The following is a 10,887-nucleotide window of genomic DNA, read 5'->3' as shown; positions in this document are numbered from 1 at the left end:
CTGCAATGTGAGAGCACACCTCCTCTACAAGGCGGCATGGCAGACAAAGTACTTGAGATGGCTTGGAGGATGCAGAGTGTATGCAGCGGGAAGCAAGGCTAAAGGAAGCTAGTTGCTGGCGGCAGACTGCGGAAAAGGAACCAGCATGCGTGACCAGGCAAAGCAGCATTGTGGAGCCTGAGCTGCGAGAGAAGCATCAAAGGTGCGAGCAACGCCGAGAGAGCCACTGGGGAACCGGAGCGCAGTGCTGCACGAGCAAAGGAGAGAGTTTGTGGCGGTGGGAAGCCCTGCAAGAACATAGTAAGCTCCAAACGGTGAGTCATCCTGGGAAGAGGGATACCGGATCGGCAGACGAACACCTAACACATTTAATTAATGCTGATTGGAATGAGAGGAACTGTATTTTTAATACCAAACGAAAATTAATGGAATCACCTTTTGACTACCGAAAGCAAGTTTGTGGAACTTCCTGATATAAAGAAATGTGTACTTTGGCAAAAACAAGCTTTGGCAACAACCATGCAAATATAAGGAGCTGTGTATTTTGGAGACAATAAGCATTGGCAACAGTCACAAGAGCATACGTAACTGTGTAACTTGAATAAACAGGCATTGGCAAGAGCCAGCCAAGTATGTGAAAGTTCAACAAGTGAATGTGGCCAAACCAATAATGATAAACCATCATGTGGATGTGGGACGGGAATCAACAAAATACCAGTGGCAACATGTATAAGAGGAAAAAGCAAGTAAGGTGTGTTGGTTGAATGACCTGTAATGGGTCGACCGTGTGGTCTGATAACTGTGCCTAGAATAAGTGCACCAACCTATGGAAGAGCCTCTGGAAGAACTCATGAAGAAGCTTGTGTTTGAATAGAAAGGAACGCCTGTATGATTTGACCTTAAGGAACTGAACTATATATTTTTTTTTTTTTTTTTTTTAATTAGCTCTTTGGTTTACACAAAAAGGAACTGAACTATATGAAATTGGCGAAAAGTAACTATAGAAGAGCTGGGACTGTCCCAAGGAATTGTGTTGTTTTGAAAGACTTGAATGCTTGGGGAAGAGAACCCGTTTGCATTGAGAACTATTTTGATTTTGGAGAAGGGAAACCAAGAACTGCAAGCAGCTCTGAGCATTTGTTTGAACACTACTTATTTTGAAGCGGACATCCCAACACTTGTGTCCAAAACCTATACTTACCCTCACATCTAATTATTTTGACAGATATTTGTTTCGGACATCCTGACACAGACCATCCTTAGTTTTATTAAGGTAGTGAAATCACATTTTAGCATAGGACAAGTTAGGCCTTTTTCCAACCCAGCTTTAATTGAATAAATGTTTATAGCTCAACCTTAACTCAGTTGTCTGAGCCTGCCTCACTATGCCTTCAAGATACCTGGTAATAACCATACATCCAGTGCACCCATATGAATATTGCAACTGTCGTTATGTTTTGCTTCAACCTAAAAATGCATTTAGTGAATGGTCTAAGTTGAGACCAATGGTAGTGGATCAAAAGTAAAAAAAATAATCCTGGTCTCTTGTTGTCTTAATGTTTTATTCTAGATCACCACCTCTCTAATTTTGAATCATGCGCTTAATACCACAGCATTTAATATCTTCCAAATTGTTAGGTTTATGTTCAAGATGCCAATGAACAGCCAAGCGGTATTTATCATCTTGTATTTTGAAGACTCGTAAGTGTTCATATATTCTCATCCGTAATTGCCATTTAGTGCTGTCAATATATACTTTGACACATATTCATCTGATGGTGTATATTACACACTTTGAAAGACAATTGACTTGATCTATAAGTGCCTTACAAATGCACAATAAATAAAATAAAACTGTTTTTGAAATGAAACTCTTTGATGGCAATTGTATCATTGCATTTATCTGAAAACGTGTTGCAGCTGTCCTCAAATGTACAATAATTACATTCCCCACATTTGAAAAATCCTTTCCATTTGGATGTTAGCCACTGTGACCCTGATTAATTGTCTTTTACTTCCTTAAAGAAGAATTGAAGCCACTCTGTTACCTATTTTTTGAATCTTTCTGTATACAATTTTGGGGGTCATACCAATGAACTGTCGTGCATCTTTATCTAACATCAAAATGTTCCAATTCTTTTAAAGCATATTGTAAATTCAATGTCTCAGAGTTTAATATTTTGTGATGAAACTGAACTTGGCCCAAGTATCTATCTTTTGCACCTTGGGGACTAGCAGTTATTGTCTGTGTCTGTTCCTTGCTTCATTCAAGATCTGTGAAATGATTGAGTTGTCGCAAACTCTTTGTTGGAATCTTTAACTCGAAATGTCACTTTGCAGTTGTAGGGAATGCTTTCGATAACAATTTTTTTTGGCAATAATGAATTCTCCATTTGGGAGATTTCTAATGATGCTTTTTAGATGCCAACTCCCAGCACATAGTGCAGTATTTGCTTCGGTAGGTTTTCTATAGGTTTGTGTTTCAAAAGAATTGTTCTGTATGGAGATTTCACGATCCAGGAAGAAGATTGCCATTTCAATATATGTGGCTGTGAATTTGATGCCTTTTGCATTGTTGTTCAGAATTATGATGTATTCAATTAAGTCCTGCTCGGTAGCTGCCCATATCATTAGAACGTCATCAATGTATCACCACCATTTTATGACGAAATTGGTGTACTATTTGTCGATGTATTGTTGTTCTAGACAGACCATGCATAGGTTGGCTACCGTAGGCTAACATTTTGGGCCCAGTGCCACACCTGACAATTGTTGGTATATCTTCCCATTAAACATGAAAACAATGTTTTTAAGTACCAGAGTTGAAAGATCCAATAACATTCTTCTCATGAACATATGTAGCTGATTTGATATTGTATCTATTTCTTTATTTATATTTGTGTAATGCGCTACAAGCCCATGGCCCTCAGGGTGCTCAAATATTGTAGAAATATTCTATTGCCTCCAATGCAAATTCATGCTCAATCGATGTGTACAGTGCTACTAAATCTAAAGTTACCAACCAAGAAGAGTGCTGCCATTGAATTTTTGAAAGTCATTGTAAGATGTGCATGCTATCCCGTGTGCAAGACTTCAATGTTATGTCAATAGGCTTAAGACAACTGTCAATAAATTCAGAGATCGCTTTGCTCAAAAGGATACTCAGTAATTCAGTGTTGTGTGCCATCAAACATATATTTATAAAAATAACACTTTCTATTTGATGTGTGTGTGTGTTTATGTGAGCAAGGTGCAACAGTGTATGGATTTTGTTGATTTGTTGAGTTTGTCTGGACAGGTGAGGACTTAAGCAAATCAGGGCAGCCTCCATAGAGTTGTTTTTAATGACATATTTGAAGAGATTAAATCTTATAGTGAAACAATAAAGCGCAGGAAGGAGCAGTCTAAAAGAACCTGTGTGTTTTTCAGTAGCATTAATTCAACGATCAGCACCTACAGACAGTCATTTCCAAAAAGCGAGTTATTCAAGTACAAGCCCATTCAACCAACCACTCAGTGGAGGAAAAATGCTAAGGTCATTTCAGTTCTAATTTACAGTTTATCCTGTTTGAGCAGAAATACATTTTGTTGGGAAGTAAATTGACTGTACCACCATTAGAACAACAAATATGTGTTTGTTCCTAAAGTCTATTCATTACTAATTGCCCTGCTCCTAAAATCTATTTATTTCTAATTGTCTTGATAAGGGCACTTTTAAAATCTTTGTTTTTCAGACTGTATATTACAGGATTACACAGTGGAGTTACAGCAATGTACGACAAAGACAATATCTTGTTATTGATCATTGAATACGTTGACATTGGTCGCATGTACGCAGAACACACTGATACATAAAATAAAATAACCACTGTGAGGTGGGAGGCACAGGTGGAGAAGGCTTTGCTCCGCCCCTCCTTAGATCGGATCTTCAGAATGGACGATGCAATGTTGACGTAAGACAGGATGATTGAAAGAAAGGACATCACTGCCACAATGGTGCCCAGGGCATAGGAAAGTGTCTCCAGTGTGCTAGTACTGGTGCAGGAAAGTTGCATCAGGGACACAAAATCACAGAAGAAGTGGTCGATTGTGTGGGATTCGCAGAAAGGGAGCCTGGATATTAGAAGAGTATGCGTTAGTGGAACCAAATAACTTCCTACCCAGCTTCCTACGGCCAGCCGGATGCACACAGCCTTATTCATGATTGTCAAGTAGCGTAAGGGGTTGCAGATGGCCACATAGCGGTCGTAAGCCATGACCGTGAGGAGCAGGAATTCAGTAGACAACATGACCAGGAAAAAATACATCTGCAGTAGGCATTCTGTGAGAGAAATGTGTGTGCCCTCCAGAAAGAAGTGGGCCAGCATCTCCGGAAATATGACCGAGGTGTAGCAGATGTCCACGAAGGACAGGTTTGAGAGGAAGAAATACATGGGCGTGTGCAGACGCAAGTTGGAATAAATTGTTGCCATGACAAGAAGGTTTCCTAGAAGAGTCATCAGGTAGATCAATAAAAATGATACAAAAAGAGCCACATCTAGCACTGGAAGATCCGAAAACCCAACAATAAAGAAGTCTCCTGGTGAGCTCTGATTTTCTGCTATCATTTGTCCAACAATGACGCCCGGCGTGAAACTGAAGACCCTGAAATAAATGTGGAGTTCACTGTGATAGAGGCATACAAGTTTGGTTTTCCATAAATGGATTGGAAATAGTTAAAACAGCAGTTCCAAAGAAAAAGAAAAAAAGAAAAGAAAAGCCAAAAAAACAGCCTCTGTCATTTAAATAAAAAAGGGACTAGGTCACTTTTCAGATGACGGCGGCCATTTTGGAACAGGTTTTCCATGGCCGCCGCCATCTTAAAAGGAATCTATTTTCTTTTCTATTTTTATGGCAGGGGCATTTTTTGGGTCATATTTGTCATTTTTTTTCCCATTTCAACAGAGGATGGGCTTACGTGTAGCTCCTCTCCTGTCAGAAAGGAAAAAAATTAAAACAATTCGGATCCCGGTAATTCCTGGGGTACGTATGGCTTTCATGCCCCGGCTGGGGGGCGGACACAGGGTTTAACGGCCTGCAGATGAGCTGAGGCCCGGGCTTTGCTCTGGCCTACAGAGACCGTGCTGGCGGGCCGTTAAAACCTGTGTCCGCCCCCCCCCCCAGCCGGTGCATGAAAGCCATATTAAATACATTATTGCATTTTACAAAATTCATTATCGTTAATTTGTCAATTAAACAGTATTATGAATGGTTTGGGAAAAACAAATTCTCCCCTTAAATTAACTATGTCAGGAATTGTGAAAGTACAGGAATTGTGAAAGTAGGTTTGGAAGTTTTTCAATAGCCTTTGATATTGCTCACATCCAGAATCCTGAACCAAGGGCCAGATTACCGAATATTGCATGGTATTAGCACTAGGGCAAACTCTGACCTAGTGCAAAAAACATTGGGGCCATATTAAAAAACCTTTGTACCATGACAAGTGCCGTTTTGCACGATATAGCACTAGGACAAAAATGTCTCTAGTGCAAAAAAACAGGAATGTTTGCACCAATACGGAATGGTGTTAGCACTAGGGCAAACTTTCCCCTAGTGCAAAAATGCATTTAAACTGCATGTTTTTTGCACTAGGGGAATGTTTGCCCAGGTGCTAATGCCATGATAATTGCACTTGCCATGGTGCAAAGATTTTCTAATGAGTCCCCAATGTTTTTTGAACCGAGGCAAAGTTTGCACTAGCGCTAATGCCAGCTTCTTTGCACTTGCACCAGGGCAAAATGTCTGTAATCTGGCTCCAGATAGGTTTGATCCTTTTTCAAATGGGTGCTACAATAAAGTTTGGCAGGCCTTTGAGGAGCAGAACTAAAACTCTCTGCAGAACTCTGCAGTTGTTTTACACACTTATGTATTTCTTTTCTGTGCTTGTGATTGAAGTATGAGCGTAGAAGGCTCAACTTTCCTATTTTATTAACGTCCTTACCTAAACCAGTACCACTGCCCAGCATTACAATGACATTTACCTGATGTGGTCCATTTTCAAATTCCTTAATTCTCCTTTAAACGTGCTGTATAATTTGCTTTGAAACCTCACCACATTTTTCTGCAAGACACCTTATGCTTTGGCCCAGCATCACAACGCGCGGATATTACCTTTAGTTATTTGATGCGGTACAGATGTGTAGTAACCACTGTCCTGCCACAGTCTCATATATTGACTGGAACCTCATGATGCGCCTAAGAATCGCCCTGATCTTGTAGAATGGCTTGGAGGTCCAGCAAGCAAAGATGTTCATGTCACATATGTATAGACATGTAACTTTGCAAAACAAACTGTTCAATGTTTAGCTCTGGTACATGATCAAACCTCGGTCATCTATTTCCAACCATGGTGACATTTTGCTTAACTACCTTAACAATTGACATTAAGAAAAGGGTTTCAGATCACTGACCTGCGAGACGACATACTGAAAAATCCACCATGTGTTTTGAACCAGGTGTAACCATATCAGAACCAGTTTTATGTTGGTGCAGCTATGCTGCCCCTTCACTTTAAAGTTGTGCAACCATTTAGTTCAGGAGCCCCGTCCAGAGCCTGTTCTGGGATAGTTGGGATAGGGAAAGGCTGGAACCATTTAGTTCAGGAGCCCAGCCCAGAGCCTGATCTAGGATCAGTTGAGCTAGGTAAAGGCGGGAGCCATTTGGAAAATGCCAGAGGCTGCGAGAATTGAGCACAGATCAGAGGGATGAATCTTCTAGTATTTAGGACAGAAGAACCCTAAGAGCCTAGCTGGGTGCTCCTAACAATAGAAGCCTTCATCTGTGCCAGCATCGTACAGCGCATCTTGTTTCTGGCATCTCCACATTGCCCTTGTTAGGTCCTGCTAAATAGAGCTTCAACTTTCTGCCAGAGCTCTGTGAGAAACCCGAGGGTATTCTCCCAAACAGACCTCAGGAAACTATTATTCAGGTGGCCTGGGAAGGGTCGAAATTCTCAGACCCCATCCCTAGGAGCGGACACCAAAGAGAGAATCACCTGGATAGGGGAGCCCAGGGTTGTGCTCAGGGAAATACCCCAGGTGAGAGGTGGTATGGCACCAGAGAGGAAGAAAGAGAGGAGGACAAACTCCCTAAGATATTTATAGGTTATAGTACATCTGCTTCGCTTCCTCCCATTTAAACTCTCCTGCCCAGATACAACATCCCCTCTGTACATAACCAATCCTCTAAGGTCCCAAACCCGGTTGCACCCAAAAAGTATATATCCCAGAATCCCTGTTTCCCTGTTTCCTGTCCGAATACTCCCAGTCATTCTTTTTCATGTCCCGTTGATTATTCTTTCACAAAACCCCAGTATACTGCATTGACAAAATACTACCACCCCTACAACTCTGATAAACCAACTAGGAACCCGAACCATGTTACCCTAAACAACTACAACTCCCAGAATCCTTGCTATCCCAGTTTCCACCCAAATACTCACCATCCTTTGTCTCTACGTCCCTTTGGTTATTATTTTCCAAACACCCAATCTACTATGACAGAACACTACTGTTCCCACAATCCCTTCTGTTCATTTCACAATCCCGGTCATTCTCATACATTTCACAAACCCTACCCATTTCGTCCTTCTCAGTCTACCAACCTACCCCCTTCTTATAATACCTTTTCCCCATCTTACCCCATACAATATTTTGACAGACAACAGACTAATGTGAAACGTGTTTTCCTGATATGTCCCGACTCAAGGGCCAGGCCGAGTCTGACAAAGGCCTAAATCACACACACCAGACTGGCCTTTCCTTTCCCCACAGGGATAAAAAGAGGAGCTAGAGAGCACAGTACGAGCAAGGCAGACCACTCAACGAGACATCTTTCCAGACCCGGAGGATGAGAAAGGTGGCAAACATCGAGAGGCTGACGAGGAGAGGCACGGCCTTGCCCTTTTCGACAAAACCCAGCAAAATCTCTGCAGAAGGAATTATAAGACTGAGGACAATAGCCCAAATGTGGTGCAGTAGGTGTCAACGGTACACGCAGCATATCGACGCTGATAAGCTGGAGCGAGGGAGACTCCTGCTACTGTGGGACCGGCCTTTACTCCAGCTGCAAGGAAAACCAAGCTGTTCATCACAGCCGGTGAGTTGAAGGGGGAACCGATAAGAACGTGCTATGGTGAATGAAAGTCGCAAAGTGGCAAAGTATGAGAAGTTCATAGAACTGTACAATTGCAAAGGAAAGACCAGCTGCAGAAGGGGACCGGCTCCACGTGGGTGCTGCTCCGAGAAACTCTGGTCGATCCCCTTCTGAATGAAACTACAGATATCAGAAGGCCGTAAGAGAGCCGACAAGATAAGTCAAAGTGGTCATAGAGGAGGTCAAGCAAAAACCCTGTACAGTCGAAAGCCTTTGACCCAAGAACAATAAAGAAAGCAAGGAAAGTGAATCCCGCCACATGGGAAAGCAGGGGAAGTGAATCCTGTAAACATAGAAAGTAAATGTGAATGTGAAGTTGTCAATTGTGAACCCGGAAGAGGGATGCTGACGAAAAGGGGGCACAGTCTAAGGTCCCAAGAAACAGTCTGTTGACAAAGGTGAACGCGGCCGAGGGATGTCCACAGGAACTGTTTAAAAAGACATTAATATTTGGGAGTGAAGGAAAAGCCATAGTGAACCCGGCGGAGGGAAGCTGAAAGCAAAGAGGGGTCTGCACCCGGAAGAGGGGGATCCAGGGGTGAATTCATCACCCGAGAAATAAGTAGAACAGAACTTTGTGTTAGTTTGTGGTTTTTCTTGGTAAACCTATCAGGCCCTCGGGACCCATAAATCACAACCACTTAAGGCCTGGATATCGATAGGAACTGTTTTAGGATCCAAGCTGGGAAGAGGGAGATCCAGGGGGTGACAATCTATCACCAAACACCAGGAGAAAGAGGGGTCAGCGCCCGGAAGAGCGGGACACAGGTGTGAAGATTCCTCAACTTAAGTAAAATCAAGAAACAAACTTTCATTTTGTTGCAGGAACTTTTGTTTTGTTATTGCAAGAGGTCAGACCCTCGAAGGCAAGAGACTTTGAAAGTAGACGAGACTTGGCCACCGAGGCTCCTGATAAACTGGAACAGAACTGTGGACTCGTGCTGGGAAAGTTTGAGTGTGTGCCGTGCTGCAAGCTCCCATCTTACCCTGTGCTCAAAACGTGGGTATGGGAGACCGAAGCTACCGCATCCTGACATATTTGTGAACACTTTTATCTTTCCTTGAAAACTATCCTACACCCTTTTTGTATTAGTTGTAAGGTTTGGCAATAGGTTTTTTAGTACAGGCCCTTTTTATTTGACACAACGCCACTAGGACTGCCTTATTTTCATCTGATGGTCGACGCTTGCTCCCTTATTGGATTTAGGTTAGGCATTTTTCTCACCCATGTATACAGTTTGATAAACACCCTTGAACTGTGCTCACTTGTGTCTGTCTTTACTGTTGACACCATGAGTTCCTTACAGCTCTTGAAGACACATATTAGCGGGCTCTGGTGCCGGTCAGCTTACCCGTAATATAGCACAAGGGCATCATGGAGCAATCCCAAGTACAGCAGTAGCTGTCTTCTAGGAATGAGCATGGGGAGAGAGAGATGTTGAATGCTACTTTTAAGAGCTTGTTTAGTTTCCATGCTGCTTGGTATATTGATCTGTTTTCCTCTTACGCTCTGCATTACTTTTCTTTTTTTGTGACCATCATCACTGACTTCTGCCTGTGGCCGCAGCTGGTCCTTTGGTTAAAGACGGCTGCCATGATGGATTGGTAGTCTTGTATATGTCACCTTTTTTAGGCTTCCAATCCATCATGGTTATTTTGTCAACTGCTTATCCTGGGCTGCCACCGTATGCCCCCCAGGGGGGCACTCCGGTCTGACGCTCGCACAGTGCCTTTCTCTAATTTCCAGCACGCTTCTTCTCTATCCTAGCTGAGGCCTATTTTTGAATTTGCTCCACGAACAGACCAAGAACCTGGGACAAACTGTGGCTGAATGTGTTTATTCTGCTCTATTTCCTCAAAACTTGCTTTCCATTTGCTAATGTGTGCTTAAACCTTTCCATACTTCATTGTTCTACCATACTCTTCTCTGCAGGTACAGCTGCATTGATGTTAGGGTGCATATAGAGCTTGTTCGTTTTAAGTGGGGTGTCTCATTTATCAATTTCCATCACAGTCAGTTTCAAAGTGTCTGTGTTGAAATGTGTCCGGATCATTAATATGCTTTAGATTGGACAATCCCTCCCGATGTGCAAAACTGTAGCAGTGTTTTAAAGTTTTGTCAGAGTGACTGTGGATAATATGTCTAGACAGATGCAGCTGGCATCATTTCAGATGGCTCAAGGCCAATGACTAACTAGCATTGGCAAAGCCAATAGCTACCACTTCGCAAATGTAAGCCAGATGTAGAGGTCACCCCCTCTAAAACATCTTTTTAATAATAATTTATTAATGCAATACAGTTTTATACATAAGTAGAAAACTTTACACATATCTATATAAAATTGTGAAGAAAAAAACAAAATATAAAATTAAGACATCAGATACAAACAATATAGAATACAAAGGAACATTATACTAAAGCATGAACTAAGTCAGACTATACCTAATAGTTATTATAAAGTAGAGCATATTAACAATATAACAATAACAACAGCAGCATACCTCATAATATCAATAATATCTCATACAGACTTCTTACTCAATGGATTGCATGTATAAAATTAGTACCTTATTTGCTGGAATCAGAGTATTCACCCTCCCACTTTCATAGTAGCTTTTCTAAAGAAAACGCCTAGGTACAGCGCCTGCCCTCCTACAACCATTCATACGAACAGAGGCTTCCCGCCATACTTG

General features: G+C 41.9%; 1 protein-coding gene across 1 annotated transcript; it reads right to left on the bottom strand.

Annotated features, from left to right (window-relative positions):
- Positions 1-3,680: 3,680 nt before the first annotated feature.
- LOC138579693 (olfactory receptor 5V1-like) lies at positions 3,681-4,607 on the bottom strand. The gene has a single exon (XM_069649931.1). The coding sequence runs from the start codon at positions 4,605-4,607 to the stop codon at positions 3,681-3,683; it is 927 nt and encodes a 308-aa protein (XP_069506032.1).
- Between the last annotated feature and the right edge of the window lie 6,280 nt (positions 4,608-10,887).

The sequence above is a fragment of the Ambystoma mexicanum genome, chromosome 3p (assembly GCF_040938575.1).
Source record: "Ambystoma mexicanum isolate Mex_15411 chromosome 3p, UKY_AmexF1_1, whole genome shotgun sequence".
Lineage (NCBI taxonomy): Eukaryota > Metazoa > Chordata > Amphibia > Caudata > Ambystomatidae > Ambystoma > Ambystoma mexicanum.
The sequence above is the reverse complement of the archived record's forward strand: the minus strand, read 5'-3'. Positions and strand labels throughout refer to the sequence as shown.

Excerpts from the sequence above, each read along its gene's own strand:
- LOC138579693 (XM_069649931.1), bottom strand. The coding sequence starts at position 4,607 with ATGATAGCAGAAAATCAGAGCTCACCAGGAGACTTCTTTATTGTTGGG.